The sequence below is a fragment of the Homalodisca vitripennis genome, chromosome 4 (genome assembly GCF_021130785.1).
Source record: "Homalodisca vitripennis isolate AUS2020 chromosome 4, UT_GWSS_2.1, whole genome shotgun sequence".
In the NCBI taxonomy this organism is placed as follows: domain Eukaryota; kingdom Metazoa; phylum Arthropoda; class Insecta; order Hemiptera; family Cicadellidae; genus Homalodisca; species Homalodisca vitripennis.
The window spans coordinates 63,203,713-63,223,296 of record NC_060210.1 but is presented as its reverse complement, the minus strand read 5'-3'; the positions used below and the strand labels follow the sequence as shown (position 1 = coordinate 63,223,296).

The 19,584-nt window shown below is 33.8% G+C and overlaps 1 protein-coding gene across 6 annotated transcripts in view; it reads left to right on the top strand.

Annotated features, from left to right (window-relative positions):
- LOC124359397 (rap guanine nucleotide exchange factor 2) overlaps positions 1 to 19,584 on the top strand; it is a 483,874-nt gene that overhangs the window by 443,262 nt on the left and 21,028 nt on the right. For all 6 annotated transcript variants that reach the window (XM_046812105.1, XM_046812108.1, XM_046812104.1 and 3 more), the window contains 7 exons: positions 6,919 to 7,207; positions 9,037 to 9,196; positions 11,191 to 11,470; positions 14,456 to 14,642; positions 16,992 to 17,164; positions 17,764 to 17,998; positions 19,182 to 19,281. In XM_046812105.1, coding sequence (XP_046668061.1) covers positions 6,919 to 7,207; positions 9,037 to 9,196; positions 11,191 to 11,470; positions 14,456 to 14,642; positions 16,992 to 17,164; positions 17,764 to 17,998; positions 19,182 to 19,281 — 1,424 coding nt within the window. The remainder of the gene's footprint in view (positions 1 to 6,918; positions 7,208 to 9,036; positions 9,197 to 11,190; positions 11,471 to 14,455; positions 14,643 to 16,991; positions 17,165 to 17,763; positions 17,999 to 19,181; positions 19,282 to 19,584) is intronic.

Sequence of the window (19,584 nt, the reverse complement as noted above, 5' to 3'; positions counted from 1 at the left end):
AAATTTTGTTGGTAGGGGCCATGTGTATCATTTTTGCACACTTGATAATTTTTGTATTATTATACTTGAATCTGATCCAGAATATCATCCAAGTCGTGGGACAGTAGGGTGTTTTCCTCGGATGTTTAAAGTTAGATGTGCTAGGTGGCTATGGTTCAGCTACTCTCAATTGTTTCTAGTCTGTACTAGTCATAACAAAACTTAGTTGAGGAAGATCCAAACATAGTTGATATACCTTCTATCACTATAATTATTCATGTAACATCTACACATAAATACATTAAAACATGCTAACATTGGTTTTCCACTTTTTACAGTGTCAGCTACCTCATATATTTTTTGCTTTTTTTACTTTCTTTAATAAAAAGAAACCTATCAGAATTTGATTTTTGAATTTTAACACATTCAGCGCCAGGGCATATGACACAATCCATTTAGCCACGGGACCATTAGGTTTTCCATATATTAACGGTCAGGGGCCATGTGTATCAAAAATGATACACGCCCCATGTTTACCAAAGTGGGTCGTGTGTATCATTTCTGATACATTTACGTTCAGTTTCTAGTTTGAGCCATAATATATCAAAAACTGAGCTCTTCTACAATGCTTTTAACACTATAGAGACTGAATCTTAGCTCATGGCCCAGGCCATACACAGAATCCCGGGCCAGTTCCGGCCCCAGGACGTCAGATTACTGTTTAGATCAAAGGTTTCTAATGAAGTTACATACACTACTATTTCTAAACATGTTTTTATCTATACAAATGTCTATATACGAACTGGTAAAATATAAAGTGAATATAAAATGGGTAACCTATAAAATAAAAGATCATTAGTTGAGCAGCTAAAATAAAAAATGTAAGTTTTCGTTGAATTAGAAAAACTAGTGTTTATTGTTGAAAACGTACGGCATATGTAGAGATTTCCTTCACAAGTGTCACATACCATGTAAAGATAAAGATTCGTTTGGTACAACCATCAAATTCATCGTCAAGAAAATACAAAAAATAATCAACTGGATTTTTATATTTGCTTAATTGTTGCACTAACTTCTGGATCTTTTTATTCCTGCCACCGCCCAGTAAAAAGTGAATGTTTTTTGCCTTCCTTACCAATCTTCCCATTTGATGTCCCTTTCTGTTACCAAAAACTGTCAATTTTATATTCATGCTCCCTTGCAGTCCTCTTCATTTTCTTCTCTTTATTTTTTCCCCATTTCCTTCCTGATTTGAGCCTCTTGAATAATTTTTCTTCTTCGTTTCATCGTCATCGTATTCTAATCTTCATCTTTTTTCACAATAATTCTCTTCCTCTTTATTTTCTTCACTCGCTAGTGTCATCCGATGTGTCTATTTCATCTTTGTCCTTGTTCAGTTTCGTTCTCAGTAACTTTCCTGTTATTTTTTTTTATGTCATGTAAATTTTATTTTTCGATTGTTGTGGTCAACTTTATGTTTCTTCTTACTTCTTGCTTGAATTTTTCTTTTTTTTCAGTTGCCCCTTTTACAGCTTTCTTTCTTTTTTTGGTATTTTTTCTTTTTTAGTAGTTTTTCATATTTGCTATCTTCACATAATCACATCCTCATCTGGCTGTAAATTGAAGGTCCTGCTACATTGTCTTGATCACCTTGTCTTTCAAATTCGTTTTTTTTCAAATAGTCGACTGAATCGTGGTTTTCTCGAGTGTCCACTGTCCACTTAGGGTGGGCTGAAAAAAAAATTATTTTTTTTGACTTCAAGTGCTATACCGCGGAAAATACTTGCATATATACTTCATAAATAAAATGCAACTTGGGAAAAAAAATTATTTTTTCAATATCACGGGTATTTCGCGCAATGCAATTAAACTAGTTCGTTTTCCACTCTACGTTTTTTGAAAAAAAACTTGGATTTTTATAATTTTTTCTCCGTGGTGTAAAAAACTTTAAATAATCAATCGGCCGTATAGTGAAAAAACTGTCATAATTTTGACTTAGGAAAACAGAAATACACAATGACCCCCACACACAGTTAAAAAAACAATGTTTACTCGGTAGCGCAAACAGCTTTAAAATAACGGATAATTACGCTAAAAGGCGCAGTTTACAACACTGCCGTCCTGCGACAGTTTACTCACAATGCCTTTTTAATAAAAAGTTTTGTTTTAATTTATATGTTGAGGTTTAAAGTGTGGGGACTGCAAATTAATAATTCAAATTCCTTTTAAAACATAGTTTATTAGCATCAACTTAATCATAGCATTACACATTTTTCATGTAAAATTGTTATTGAAAATTCAAAAAAAGGAATTTTGATTTGTAGGATATATTTCAATCACAAGGTCCATAATCATTCTTGTTTAGGAAGTTTGCAAGGCTGATTTGCTTTTCAAAAGCATGGCATAGCTGCTCTTGACTGTAGTGTAGTTCGGATGAGCCCATCTCTATTGCTTCAAAACCAACTACTTTCCTTGTCGTTTTTGGTGAAGCGATGGTTACAAGTTTTGATGCATCGTTCATACCGCTTGCGTGATGACAAGGAAATTTGTCGAATCTCCATTCAGCTGAGCGTCGGTGTCCCCAGTCAAGATTTTTGCCATCGAATTTCTTCGTTGCTGATTCTTCTTAAGTAATGGTGGTGGTGACAAATGTTATCCGGTGGCAGTCACCGGGCAGTCCTGTCAATCAGTTCACTGTACTCTGTGGCTTGAAAATTTAATTTGGGTGGATGGAAAGCTTTAATTGACTTTCTTTTGGGTGCTTTGATGGGGGTTTTCCTGGCCTTTATGATTCGTCTCAAACCCAATTCTCTTATGTTGAGTTCTTTTTATCTACTGATCATACTCAACATCAAGTTTTCTGGGTGGGCAAAGTAAGCGTTCCCCTTTTTCAATAACGGGTCGGGGTCAATTACTTGAAGCAATTTTCAGGCAGGAATTCTTGAGGAGGATTTTACAGTGTTGAAATATGTGTTCTGGTCCATCAGTTAAGTACTTGCTTTTTTTTGATATTGAACCAAACAGGCATGTATGACTTCAGAATAAAATGACTACGATTTTATGTTCGTTCTGATGGATATTCAACACTCACATACAATCTTAGAATCCTGGTTAGCCATTTGTTAGCCATCTTGCGTGAGGAGTGGGCCAGGTTCACGGTGAGATAAATCTATAGGACAGATTCCTGATTGTACAGGCAGAACTTATGTTCCAGTAAATACTGTTGGTCCTTGCGTCAAATATGCTTCGGTCAATATCTGGAATTTCACACCTCCACACTAGCAAATTTCACCAAGGGAGAGTTTTTCGCAGTTATTGAGCTACTGTTACGATAGGTCCTTTAATGTTGGTTGGCCCTGTAGTGTCTCCATCCAAAAAACTGGAACCAAGTGTCGGAGTGGTAATTCGTTGAAGTGCAAGAGACAAATCTGCCCACTGCATTGGCCTTTTCACTTTTTCTTCAATTGTTCGAATTACGCCCCCTTTCCACCCACCCTGTTATTTGTAACGGTGCCGTGTCACATCCAATGACGTCTATAAATCATCAAGGGGAAAGTCCAGTTTTTTTAAATAAGAAATTATACTGTCGGCAATGTTTTGAGCATGATCCAGAACAAGGTGTCACATGACCAAACATATACAGATCCAGGTTCTTGAATGGATAGAATAATGTTCTTCCTTAATCACTCTCCGAAAATGCTTTGAATTTACCTTTTCAATCACAATAGCTGTCATCTTTCCTTCCATCAAAATACAATCCTCTGAAATGTGGATTGAGCTTTTTCAGCCTGATTCATGCACCTGCAGTTCTGTGCGGATAACCTTTTTCCCCTTCTTTGCTTTTTTGTTTTTTATTTTTTTTTGGATTATTATTGTTTATCAATAAACATTAGAATGTTCAGTTTCAGTTATTAATACCAAAATCTTGCAAAAGGGCTAGAAGCAATAGCAGCTGTTTGCTCTATCAGCAGAACTCCAAAACGATCACTTGTTAGCGCAGTATTAGTCAATTTAACTCGCATCTGCATGGTGTCTTTACAAACAGGTTGAAACTCTTCATCGCTACTATACCTCATTTCTATTTATTTCAGTTGACGTCAAAGTCTTATATTTGTGTAGGTTCCATAGTTTTTGGAGCACGATGGCTGTGACAATGAGTCATCGTTCGACTGACATCTGCTGTACTCAGTGTTTTTTCTTTTTTGTCTTTGAATAATTTTTTCTTTGATCTCCTTCACATCTACGTTACCAATTTTGCCTAAACTATGTTTTCTTTGAAGGTACAAAAACATTAAGTTCAATGACTGGTACTTTTTTTTGACTTCTCACATGTACAAACAATCGATTACCGGACACTCACACAAGTCAACGGCCTTTCGGCAATTGCAATCTAATGTTATTGTGCATTTGCCATTGCGGAGATATCAAAAAACAGTCGCAAAGACTTTTGCTTGAATTCTTCAACTTTTTTTTTGAACGTGTCTTTTTCCTTATCTCGTTTGTAGAATTCATAAGGACCTCTGTATACTGTTATTGTAGGGCATTGAATCATTTGAACAATTCTGTAAAGGGAGACTGTTCTGGTATTGAGGATTTATCAAATAATTGCTTAACTTTCGGTGCAACAATATTAGAAATTTGTGAAAAATCTGTTGTTGTTCAACAATTTTGTTGTTGGTTGTCCAAGCAGTAAATTGTAATGTTCAAGAAGAAGCACTTTAAAACGTCTTCATAGGAGGCAGTTTACTTACAGGTAGTTCCTTTGGGTAACCGAATATCGGACAATAAAAACTCACTACGCGTAATTTTTCTTGGACAAAGCCATGACACTCAACACACACTCAAACTAAGTAACACAAAAGAAGCTTTGACACTGACAAAAGCTGCCGAGTCACTGACGCGAGCTCACAAAATGGCGAAGCAAGGCGTACACAACGCAAGGAATTGTGGGTGTGTGTACGACGTGGTGGGGGACACGGTACAGTCACATACAAAACGAATCATTCCGCGCGGGACGGCAAGTGTTGTAAACTGCACCTTTTAGCGTAATTATCCGTTATTTAAAGCTGTTTGCGCTACCGTAAAACATTGTTTTTTTTAACTGGGTTCATTGTGTATTTCTGTTTTCTAAGTCAAATTATACAGTTTTTTCACTATAGCGATTGATTATTTTAAAGTTTTTACACCGGCAGAAAAAATTATAAAAATCCAAGTTTTTTTCAAAAACGAACTATTTTAATTGCTATTGCGCTACCCGTGCATATTGAAAAAATAATTTTTTTCCCAGTTGCATTTTATATATTATGAAGTATATATGCAAGTTTTCCGCGGTATAGCACTTGAAAAAAAAAAATAATTTTTTTTTTCAGCCCACCCTAGTGGACAGTGACACTCGAAAACCACGATTCAGTCGACTATTTGAAAAACGATTTGAAAGACAAGGTGATCAAGACAATGTAGCAGGACCTTCAATTACAGCCAGAGAGGATGTGAGTAGTGAAGATAGCAAATATGAAAAACTACTAAAAAAGAAAAATACCAAAAAAGAAAGAAAGCTGTAAAAGGGGCAACTGAAAAAAAAGAAAAATTCAAGCAAGAAGTAAGAAGAAACATAAAGTTGACCACAACAATAAAAAATAAAATTTACATGACATAAAAAAAATAACAGGAAAGTTACTGAGAACGAAACTGAACAAGACAAAGATGAAATAGACACATCGGGTGACACTAGCGAGGAAGAAAATAAAGAGGAAGAGAATTATTGTGAAAAAGATGAAGATTACGATGACGATGACGAAGAAGAAAATTATCAAGAGGCTCAAACAGAAGGAAAGGAAAAAATAAAGAGAAGAAAAGGAAGAGGACTGCAAGGGAGCATGAATATAAATTGACAGTTTTTGGAACAGAAAGGGACATCAAATGGGAAGATTGGTAAGGAAGGCAAAAAACATTCACTTTTACTGGGCGGGCAGGAATAAATCCAGAAGTTAGTGCACAATTAGCAAATAAAAATCCAGTTGATTATTTTTTGTATTTTCTTGACGATGAATTTGATGGTTGACCAAACGAATCTTTATCTTTACATGGTATGTGACACTTGTGAAGGAAATCTCTACATATGCCGTACGTGTTTCAACAATAAACACTAGTTTTCTAATTCACGAAAACTTACAGTTTTTATTTTAGCTGCTCAACTAATGATCTTTTATTTTATAGGTACCCATTTTATATTCACTTTATATTTTACCAGTCGTATATAGACATTTGTATAATAAAACATGTTTAGAAATTGAGTGTATGTACTTCATTAGAAACCTGTGATCTAAACAGTAATCTGACGTCCTGGGCCGGAACTGGCCGGGTTCTGTGGTAGGCCTGGGCCATGAGATTCAGTCTATAGTGTTAAAAGCATTGTAGAAGAGCTCAGTTTTGATATATATGGCTCAAACTAGAAACTGACGTATGTATCAGAAATGATACACACGACCCACTTGGTAACATGGGGCGTGTATCATTTTTGATACACATGGCCCTGACCGTTAATATATGGAAAACCCTAATGGCCCGTGCTAAATGGATTGTGTCATATGCCCTGGCGCTGAATGTGTTAAAATTCAATCAAATTCTGATAGGTTTCTTTTATTAGACAAAAATATATGAGGTAGCTGACACTGTAAGTGGAAAACCAATGTTAGCATGTTTAATGTATTTATGTGTAGATGTTACATGAATAATTATAGTGATAAGGTATATCAATATGTTTGGATCTTCCTCAACTAAGTTTTGTTATGACTAGTACAGACTAGAAACAATGAGAGTAGCTGACCATAGCCACCTAGCACATCTAACTTTAAACATCCTTGAAATTCTAAATACATCTCTATAATATACTAACAAATTAGTATTGTTCTGACTGTAATATATTCACTGTGGTTACAGGTTCACAGAGCCCAGTTGCCGTGACAGGGTAACCCGTGTGGTACTGCTATGGGTTAACAACCACTTCACTGATTTTGAGACGGACCCACTCATGATGGAGTTTCTGGAGCTGTTTGAGGCAGGGTTGGAGCGTGAGAGCATGACCGGACAACTGCGATTGCTGAACATCGCATGTGCCACCAAGGCTCGATCTCGTTGTGTCACTCTGGCCCGGCCTAGCCGAGACGAGGTGCTACACTTCTCTGTACTCGGTGGTTACGAGCGAGGCTTTGGCATCTTCATCTCCAAGGTAGGTAGTGCCTGAATCTGAGGATACAAATAATAAGAATCCCAGTTTATGGCCATATTGATCTAAAAAAACTATAAATACTACATATTTTCAGTTAAAAAATGTAATTTCTTACAAAGGCAAAGATCTGACCATTCTTCCTGCATTAATATGAAGTGATATTTTTAAAATCCACAAATCAATATTTTGTGAGCAGTTAGAATTAAAAAAAAAACTAAGAACTCTTAAAGAAAACAATATAGAATTGTTGGGTAAAGAGAGCAAAAGCTTGGTTTAAATATTTATCCTTTCTTTATGTGATCAAGATCTCTTGCAAAGTAAGTATCGGCTTGTTGTAAAGCTGCTATAGCAGTTCTGTCAACACTATGTGCATGTGCACTTGTTTCTTTAATTCATCAGCTCCACACTGAAGATTGAAGTCTTGTATTTGTGTCTACTGTAGTTCTTTAAGACAATTGATAAACTTATTGATTGTGAGGTTCAGTTTGTTGTTTGATTTTAGAATGTAGTACATGTCAAGGTTGACAAAATTGAGATTGAAATTATGACACTTTATAGTAAAAGTGTATGAGTGATGGAATGGTATGGAAATGGGGAAGGACAGAAAAATATCCAGGATTGAACGTTTTTATTGAAAATGATGGTTAGAAAAGTTTGGTTAGTAAATTACAGAGAACAGACAGTTCACAATGACATTGTTTTCAGATCAATTTTCAAACATTTAGAGAAATATTTTGCTTGAGATTGTAACCAACTACAAGCTAGTTTCCAAAAATGGTCTGACGGTAATTGTACAGTTAGGTTGGGAGCAACTCACTTACCTGCCGTAGAGCACCCTCTGAATATTACTTGTTCTTGTACATGGAACACAAGCTTAGTAGTAAGTGCTTTAAATATGATGACAGTGCAAAATATAGAGTACAGATACGGTTGTCTTCACTGGTCATGTTTGTCTTTTTTTTAAGAATGTTTAGATAATCTAGCCACCCACTGTACAAAAGATAAAAGTGCCTGAACAATAGTGGAGACTACATTTAAAAAATTTTCAAATAAAATCTTTAATTTAATATTTTTTAAATGTATTTTTATTTCTAAATGTTACGTACTTTCTGGATGCACCTTGTATGTTCTACTGAAATTTTTCTGTGTCAAGGAGAACAGAACTAATTTGTAAATTTGGTAAAGATAAGCCTGCTTGCTCTTATAAATGTTAGTGTTTAATGGTGACTAACACCATATTGAAATGAATCTATTTGAACATATGTTTACAAACAAATGCGTATTCACGTTGTTTTCGTGAAATAGAAAATCCCCATTGTGATTCAAGCTAGTTGGATTCTTGCACGGTTCTAAAACATGTTCTTACCATTGACATATAAGGTAGGAGTACCCCACACCCAGGGCTTCTTTGATGTTGCATGCAAAGTTTCAAGTTTATAATTTGTTTCATTCTGAGAGTTAGGCTACATGTGTCACTATATCACAAAATTCATATGAATATGTTCAGTTTGTTCTATGATTTTCTGATTGCAATCATGGTTACCCATAAGACCAATGTGAAAATAAATGTTCCCTAACTCAGCCAAATCCCATACAATGACATGCACCATCATCGAAGTCAATGTTTTCAATAAATTCAATTCATCTTGAGATTTTGTGTGGACAGAGTTGGAAATTACATTTTTTCAGCCCCTCAAGTGGTAGGCTTTGCTAACGCTCAGCCAATTAATTATAACCCATAATATTTATTGGTGGTGTGCATTGGTGATGCTCATAAATGCATTTGTTATTTGTTGGAAAAGTTTATTTATAAAGTGTATGTTTGTTAGGTGGACAAAAGGTCAAGGGCAGAGGATGTTGGACTGAAGCGTGGAGACCAAATACTGGAGGTGAATGGTCAGAGTTTTGATCATGTGAGTCATGCCCGAGCCCTCGAGATACTGAGAAGCACTACACACCTGAGCATCACAGTCAAGTCTAATCTGCTAGGTCAGTATTTCTCCATTTATCTCATTTCAATCTATCATCCCAACTCAGATGGAAATTTTAGCTACTTAGTATACTCACTTCTCACTAAAGCCCAAACAAATTGAAACTTTATACAAAAATTTAAAAGAAAATATTGTGTACATATTTCAGTTAAGTTTCTTGGCCAGCTTGGTTTATCATTTCATTACAAAATAGCAGCCATTAAATTCACTGGTCCATTATTGACGTGCCTAGAAAAATATTTTGTGCCTATATAATTAGAATCCTGTATTTCTTAAATGAACCATATTAATATTTCAGTTGTCACAAAGTCTCTTACTTTATCCGACTTATTTAAAAAGGGTTAAAAACAAATTTAACTCTTTGGAGATGAACGTAAGGCATACCATAAATACAGAATAAATCATTTTACATTTATGCCATAATAACTTTGATAATTCCTTGGAGAAACTATTGTTAGATAATCAATTTAATGAAATTGGGGTTTTAAATAATATTTGAATTGCAAGCTCCTTTCTCAGTCTATGTTTATGTATTTCACAGCGTGACCTCTGCACCTATGTGCAGACGTTAACTGCTTAACAGTAAATAAGACGACTACTCAAACTTGTGAATACCTACTTACTTGTATAGTTGTACATAAATAGTATAGCCTGATTAATAATATATGTAGGTTTAATATTTGTAGTAGATTAAAAATAAAATGATCTCTACATTTTTATTTTTTGTTGGGTTAGGCTAGTTTGAATGATTTTTTAAAATTGTGTCCTTTATATACATGGTGTTCAGAAAAGGGTGACGCAAAGTTCTAGAGCTGATAATAATCATGATTTAAAACAAAAAAATCATATAAAGGTAGGTCGAGAAATGTCTCATTTAGCCGCTAGCTAAAAGTATTAAAGTATTTTTTAAATATTTTGTATATGATTGTACTGTTGGCTGTATTGTAGAATATCAAAAGTGGTGTATTATCAAAAACCAAAGTATCCTGATCTACATTAAATTTCCCAAAGACTTTCATAACCTCAATTCTAGAGATCAAGCAGGCCTGCAGGTGATTTATCACAGGTTCTAACACCATAGCATGAGTTTCAAACAAAGCGAATGTCACTGATTGTTTTGATTTTTTTTAATTTCATAAAGGCAACATTGTATGCAGTTTGCTGATGTAAAAGCTATTTTAGAATTGTTAAGACCATAGCATGCATTTCAAACAAACCAATTGTCACTAATTCTTTGTTTAAGTTTTGTTATTGACGATGGAAGGTTTGAAAGGATACCTTTTGGATCATGGAAGGTATTTTGGACATTTGCCATCTTTATATGTTACAAAATCTATAACACGAGGATTGAAATCCTGTCAGGTGGGGGAGGACTTTTCTGTTCTTTATTAATATATACAAAAATAAAGAACAGAAAGAAGAAAAGAAGGGAAAGAAAAGACTTCAAACATACCCAAAAGCTGCTTGGAGTCCAATACAGGTGTTGTCACTGCACATGATGCAAGTCCCTAGCACAAATCGCAAGTATGAGAATCACAATCACACCAGCCCAGGCTGCAGTGAGATATTAAGAAGAATGTTGATGTTGGCACTTTCATCATCACCGCATTGTGTCATCTGAAACAACGGGTCAGGAAGACAATGATCAGGAGGAGGAGGGGGTAAAGGCAAGCCACTTCCGGCCTTAGGTTTTGGTCCCAGGACTTGAGTGTCATGATGTATATACTAATTTTGTTGGTTAATTTAACTTAATTTTGTGCTAAGTTTTGTAATAAACAATTAAACTAACATTGTAACATATTACGAGTAGTTGTATGTAAGTTGTATTAAGTTGTAGAGTAGTTAGCTGTAGTACATGTGACTTAGTTAAGAAGGTGATTGTCGGCCACTTTTGGTGCAACTATGTATTTTGACAGTGACCAGCCACTATAAATTGTTTAGTCTAATATATATTAAAAGTATACACTACTAATGTACTTTTTCTGTTTGCAGCATTTAAAGAGATGCTCCAGACTCCTGACACATCGCCTAGGGCAAGAGTACGCAAAACTAACGAGATTGCACGGCTACAGGCTGACCCTCGCGCAAGACTAGATGTGCCACCGCCTCCGCCTCCTCCACCTGCTCCTGTGCCTCCTTCACCTTCCAAGCTGCCTGCCCCACCCTCCACAGCTACCCCTAACAAGGCCGGGGGTTTCATGACTCTTGGGCCCAAGAAACGACTCCAGAAAGCTCTCATAAAGATGAACATACTTCCTAAAAACACTATCACGTAGGTTTAAAACTTAATTAAGGGTTAACAGTTTTAGTTCAGTATTTGTATTACAAAATATAACACATCAAACAGTAATACAATGAACAAGGTGGAAAAATGTTCAAAGGAGTTTAAAAGTAAAATATTTATTATTACTAAGAACCTTCTCAAAAATCATTATCTTCATACTGCAACCGTAGAAGTAAACTTGATCTCTAAAGATTCAAGATTCAAGATATTTTATTGTCATTAAGCACAATACATATTATGCAATAGACAAAGTCAACATATTATATAGCCTACTTTAATCTAATCTTTAGTCTAGGCACAGTTATAGGACAAAATACAGTATTGCCAGCTAGAACTAAATAACAATAATATAAATGTAAATAAAAACAATAAAATTACAATTAAATAATTTAAAAATCTATACATTATGTGCTAACAATCCTAATCTTAAATTAACAATGGATTAAAAACTTAATGAGCTAATATCACAGGCTAGGTAATCTTCAACAGTGTAAAAAGCTTTATTTTTCAGCCACTTTGCAATGATAACTTTAAAATTATTAAGTGTAACATTCCATGCTTTCTCTGGTAATTTATTAAATAATTTTATACTGAAAAATATCTGGCTGTTTTTGGTCTTTTCGAGTCTGACTGGGGGTAGATCGAGTAAATACTTTTTTCTTGTGCAGTGTGTATACACATCTTGTCTATTTATGAAACTATTCAAATTTTCTTTTACATCAAGTAATGAGCAATAGATGTATAAACTTGGCAAGGTCATAATTTGAAGTTCTTTGAAAAAAGGTGAACAAGATTCTTGTTTAGAAACATTAAAAAAAATCCTAATAGCTTTTTTTTGCCATAAAAATATTTTTTTGGCAGTGGAACTGTTTCCCCAAAGAGTCACACCATACCTCAAGTGTGAGTGGAAAAATGCATAATAAGCAGTTATCAACATCTCCTGAGTAACAGTATTCCTTAGTTTACATAATAGGTATATAACTCTAGATAGTTTAGTACATAAATAATTAACATGATGTTGCCAGCTTAATTTACTATCTAGGATAACACCCAATAACTTAACAGAATCATTACTGTATTTAGTATTATTGTGTAGAGATAATGTCAAATATTCAGTTTTATTATGATTCACTGCCAACCCATTTGCTTTAAACCATTCTAGAGCTAATTTAAATGAACGTTCTTGATCAGATTTTAAGATTTGTGAGTCTTTATTACAGTTTAAAAGAGTAGTATCATCCGCGTACAAAACAGAATTACAAGGTAGGCTAGATGAAAAATCATTGATTGCAACAATAAACAGAAAAGGTCCCAAAACAGAGCCTTGCGGAACTCCCAATTTCACTGTTCTGAAATTGGACTTGTTCTCCCCCTGGACAACCATCTGTTTCCTGTCAGATAAATAAGATGACAATAATTGTAATGCTTTATGTTTTATGCCATAACTAAACAACTTTTTTAACAACAACTCATGATTAATACAGTCAAACGCTTTACTTAAATCTATCAATGTTGCAGATGATATAATCTTTTTCTCAAAATTATTTAAAATGTTTTCCACAATTTTTCCTATTGCTTTCACAGTGTTTGATTTTTTTTATAAATCCATATTGTTCTTTACAGAGCAAATTGTTTTGAGAAAAGAAATCATACAATTGGTCTTTTAAACAACACTCAAAAATCTTACTCAGTATGGGAACCAAAGAAATGGGACGGTAACTAGCAGGATCTGCCTTGCTGCCCTTCTTATATACTGGTACTACTTTGGAACATTTCAGTGCTTTAGGAAAAATCCCCTCAGATAACATCCAGTTGAATAGAAATGTCAATGGTTTTACTATGTAGGGTATAATATCCTTGATGATTTTATTAGAAAACCCAAAATAATCTTCGCTTTTTGACCCACTCAACTTAGATACATATTTTATAATTTCAAATTCAGTTATTACATTTAATTGGAATGTTTTACTAGCATTATTAAATCTAGATAAATAATTACTCAAAAGCTCAATAGCAGTGTCAAAATTATTTTGCTTCAAATGTGTAGTACTAACTATATTTATAAAATAATCATTAAAGTCATCAGGCTTTATTAATTCTTCAACGCTTTCTTTCTTACAATGAATTTCCTTTTTTATTATACTCCAAGCAGCTTTACATTTATTTGGAGCTCTCATAATATATCTGTCAGTGGCTAATCGTTTTTCTTCCTTAATTCTATTTTTATACATCTTTTTTATTTCTATATATATTTTTTTGTGTTCAGCTTCATTTTCTGTGCCTTTACTTATCTTGAATCTATCATAAAACACTGTTACTATATTTCTAAGTTTATATAGTTCAGGTGTAAACCAGTCAACCTTTGGTCTATTTCTACTTTTGATTTTGACATCTTTAACAGGACAGCATTCTTTAAGTGAACTTGTTAATATTTGTATAAAAAAATCAAAAGCATCGTCAACAGTTTGAAAAAAAGTAAGCTGCCACCAGTCAGTCTGATTCAGTCTATGTTTCAAACCTTCAATGGCACCAAAAGACAGATCTCTCACTTTTCTTTTAAGAATATTTTTGTCTGGTACTGTATTTGAAAAATGCAACTCATAAAACTCTGTGTATATACCAGCATGATCAGATACATTTGGTTCGATAACTTGACATTTTACTTTGTTTTTGCTTAAATTACTAACAACATTGTCAAGACAAGCATCTTCTCTAGTTGTATCAAAATTATGACAATACATATTAAATGATCTTAATAAATTCAAAAAAGTAAATTTTTCAGAAGAATCTTAAGAATCTAAAAGAAAAATACTCACAATTCTGTTGATATAAGATTGATCAATATGAAAATACTGTTTATTTCTTGCAATGATTCAGAGAGGTTTATTCAATTCAAAGCTAAGTAAAGGATAGCTTACAAAATTAAAATTGAGTACTACCAAAAAAATGACAGAAGAATTCTGATGTGTGTAGGGATGGCACTGTGTGTGATGACGTGACAATCACGCACCATCATGGCGGTGGGCAGACTACGCTCTACCACAGCAACCCCGACCTCATGTCCATCTGTTACGATGACCTCAGAGTGTCAGACTATCCGGAACATGTGCTCAAAGTTTACAAGTCTGATCAGACCTGCAAGTACCTGCTAGTCCATAAGGTATTGTATCTGTTTTATTCATTTAATTAATATTTAGGAGGATTCTGTCTGAATCAAAATAATTCAAGCAATTTGAAAAAAATAGCTTACTCAGTATTGAAAGCTTCTAACTCAAAATGAATAAACTTAACTAGTTGATCATTAAATCCCATAATTCTTCCAACTTCTACATTACATGAAAAATTTGTTTATCTCTTTAGCCAACAAGCTCAATAAGCTATTTTCTTTTACAATACTCTATCATGTAGAGCTAGGAAAATCACAAAAAAACTATTTTTCTGTCTCTTAAGAACTTATGAAATCAAGAAATAATTTGACAACTCCTTGAATCAGTAGTTAATTAATCCAATATCATATATTATTACATGATGTGATTTGTGAAACTATGAATGAAGATCAATGACGCTAGCAGAAAGACTGCGATGGCATGTGATGTTACAACATTTAAGCAAACACAAAATATTTAAAAAGCCAGTATTTGATAACATTTATTATGCTATTCTGGGGCAACTATGTAAGATACTGTTTGTTACTGATTCCTACTTATTCTACAGGTAGCGAATTAACCACACATCGGTTAACTTCCGTAGCAGATAACTTTCCGATCTATACTTCATATTGTTTGAGAGTTTGATATATTTGGAGGCATGATTGTTACTAGGGCTGCCAAAGATACTGAAAACCTAGGACATCTTGAATTATTTGTAAAATTTTAGTTTAGGGAAAAAGTGCTGTATTATGCATGTATTTTTATAATTTCAATGTAATTTTTCATAGGGATAGTCTGATAACTGATACCGTGGCTCTTTTTGCTTTATTCCAATACCAACAGAATTTATCAAAGACAAAGTCAGATCCCAAAAGGGTGACAGAGGGCTCTTGTGACTTTCGGATCCCAAAAGGGTCAAAGACAAAGTCAGATTTTCAAAATGGGAATTTAGATAGGTAATATTATTTTTTACTTTTTACCATCTACATCCTGTCCTAAGTTGTGTGTGTTGCAGCGAAAATCTGCTGCTTCTACGCATTATGGATTGTGTGTAGAATATTTGCGGATTTTTTGTTTCGACTTCGATTCGTCTCTTCAGCTAAGGAGTTTATGCGTTGAAGCAGCAGATTACTACTTACAAATAAAAAAAGGATTAAAATTATTGAAATTGAACTAACTTTAAATGTACCATCTCACTGGTATACCTGGATATGTATACTTTGTAGAAAAAAACCTTTTGTACGTTTTTATACAGATGAAGGTAATTCATACAAGGTAGGAAGGAGTATAGGAAACCATGTGCCGTGTGATTGGCTTTGCTGAGGGTGCATGCAAAATTTAAAGTTTATAGCTCATTTCAGTCTTTACATGTCTTGTGGGACAGACATGTAGACAATCACACAGAGAAGAGTTTGGTATATCCCCTTCTAGACGAAAGAGAAATTGTGCCAGTCTACTGAATGGAACAAGAAAATCTTATCGGTATTTTGTACTCATAAAAGCAAATTGAGAGGACTCAACAACCTAATCTACACCATTATTAAAGAATAAAGAAACTTCTTACATCAGCTGTGGTAGTTCAAATTAATCGACACAATGACTATATTCAGTAGTTATCCCTATTATAATTATTGTATACTAGCTGTTACCCGCGGCTTCGCACGCAATCTTAGAACCAAAGTCCTTATATTACTTGGTAAAAGCAATTATGATGTAATATGATGGAAGTCCTATAAAAATTTTAAAATGTAAGTAGGCATACATAGATAGATATTATTTAAGTTTGTGGTAAATAGTATCAGAGTTTAACTTAATTATTATATCATTATACAATGTTAAATAAATGTATTGTAATATAGTTTTTTATTTATAGTACATGTTTACTATGTTCATGACAATGTCTATTGTACACTTTTGTATTTAATGACAGTAAAGCTTCTTGATTCTTGGTAATGCAAACCAAGAAATAGTATTTTTGATTGTTTGTACAAAATTAGAAAGTATTTCTAGTTTCTGTATGGCCTAACACTAATGCTTTCACCTGTCAGTTCGGACCTCAATAGTGAACATCCCTTGAGCTAGTTTTATTACGTAACAAAATAAAATTTGTAGAGAATCTGTTAACAGATGACTGAGAGAATAAAATATTAACTAATTTATAAATGTATTTCTATAGTAAAAGTTTAAGTGAGTCTTTACCCATGATATACTGATTCCGTGTTTCTTTGCACTTTGTTATTTGTTAGTGACAATCAGACTTAGCTAGATTTTATAACATCAGTGTAATTTCATTCACTGATTTGACTTCACATAAAAATTTGAAAATTAGCAATGACAGCTAATGTTTTACATATTTGTAGGAGACGACAGCCCACGAGGTAGTGATGTTAGCTCTACAAGAGTTCGGCATGACAGAGCCCAGTTCCCACTTCTCCCTGTGTGAGGTGAGCGTTGCTGAGGGTGGCATCATCAAGCAGAAGAGGCTGCCAGACCAGCTACAGAATCTTGCAGAGAGGATAGGGCTCAGTAGTAGGTTAGTAAGCCAGTACCAGTTCATAATAATTCTTCTTTTATTGTTTCATTTGGATAACCTCTATATTATCAGACAAAAATCTTTTAAATTAAATCTAGTTTAAAAAAAATGAATTTATGTTAAAATTACTTCTAACTTACATGTCCAATGAGGATTAGGTATTTTCTCTCTATTTTTAAGCTTTTAACTTGATCATTTTGTTTTGTTATGGATATGTGGCTGCTATTAAACACCAATTCTACACATTTTTTACAGACAAAAGAATCTGATGATCTTCAATACAAAATAAGTTGGATGATTTGTCCATACTTGTATTACATTCTTATAAAAATAGAGATCTGTTGTGAGAGTCCTAAACAGCAACTGGTGGAAAAAATACCAACATTCTGTACTCTGTGTTGTGTTTTCATTTAAAACCAGTCTTAGATATTGAGAGCACATTTGAGGCCATGTTAACAGGTACTACCTTAAGACCAATGGTAACACATTGGTGGGAGATGATCTGGACTCAGATTTGATCTAAGAGAGTCAGGTACAATACCTGACTCCAGCTAAGTGCTGTTGACAGAACATCTGAAAAACATTGGCCATAATTGCAGGTACTACCTGAAGACCAATGGCTGCACAGAGACACTGGTGGGAGATGACCTGGCCTCGGAGTTGGTACGAGAGAGTCAGGTACACTTCCTGCAGCTAAACGCTGTTGAGGTGGCGGTACAGTTGACGCTACAAGACTTCAGCATCTTCCGCCAGATTGAGAGCACTGAGTATGTTGATGACCTATTTGAGCTGAAGAGCAGATACGGAACTCCCATGCTTTCGCAGTTTGCAGAGGTAAATTGATGATGTAATTTTCTTTTTTTTTATTTCCATTATGGTTTGTTTATTGCTATTTTCAACTTACTTAATTCTAAAATAGTTGTGTTCTTATCTTATAATATACGTACATTGCTTTTTAGTACAGTTTTCTTCAGTTAATTTAAAATCGATAGATAATGAAGAATTTGAAATGGATTTAAAATTGTTCAATGAAAAATTAAAATTGACTTTTTGTTGATTTGTAATGATAGTAATTAATATTATGAATGGTACTATTGTCAGGTACCCAAAAAGTTCAATCTAATGGGCTAGAATAAATTGCTTTTATTAAAGATAACATATGAGGTTGTACTAAATTAAATATTAAAGATTAAATATATTATTAAGATAAAAATATTAGGAGTTCCTAATATTTTAGTACCAGCCTTCTTTATATCACCAGTAAATTAGAATAGCATTGAGGACCAATCTTCAATATCATAACGATACATACTTTCCCGCTGTGGCCATTGGCATACCGCCAGTTTGCTATTTTAATTTTGGGGAATATATCACAGGAAACTGAATGCATTTTGTGTATGGATAAACCATACGTAGAAAACCAGAAAATTTTGTAAATTTGTAAATTATGTTCTCTTGTGTCCATAATCATGCATTGCCATGTGTCTGCTGCTTGATAGTAAACAAACAGAGAACACCAATTTTTGCCTCGTAATTTGTGAAGTTTACAAGATATATATATGAGGCCCTATGGTGAACACTCCTATAGGCCACAGCAGCAAGTTTTTTTGTCGCAGTGCCGCCACTACTGTAACTCTTGTGTCCGTTTCATTCATTTTCAGGTAAAAAAAATCATAAGCGATCAAAATTATAAAAAAGAACTCTATAATTGGAAAAACGTTACAAGTGGGAACCTCAAATGTAGGATTTTGTTCAGTTAAAGCCCATTTTTAATTAGTGAAACGTAAAACAGACATTATAAGCGAGAAAATATTATACGTGGTTAAAACTGGGTATCACTGTAGTGTAGTTCGTTCTTAGCATACTGTAATTTTAAGACATTAATTCTTTTAATAAATAGATGACAAAAGTGAAGATTACTTTGAAGTGTTCCAATAATTAATTTCGGCAATCTCAAATTGTTGTGCTTAACTTGAGAGATTTGTTTGTACCATTAATCATAAATAATGTTTTACAGCTGGTGAACAGAGAAATGTTTTGGGTGGTGACTGAAGTATGCTCTGAACATAACCTAGTCAGAAGATCAAAAATTATCAAACAGTTTATAAAAGTTGCAAGTAAGTCAAGTATAACTTATATAGATAAATATATTTACTAACCCATATACATTGTAAGTCCATTAACCCTTTGCATTACATATATTTGTATATTCATTTCCTAGAGCTTACTGATTAAAATTAGGTATAAGGGAAATGTTATGAAATTACTCACATTGTATTTTTTGTCGTTCTGGCTGTTACAATTGGAACTGGATTCGCTATTACAGTTACATTTACACTGTATCCATTTTCAACCATGGAACTGACAACAATTTTTTCCCAAATTGGCTGGCACTTCTTGTGATTTTGTAAGGGTTTATA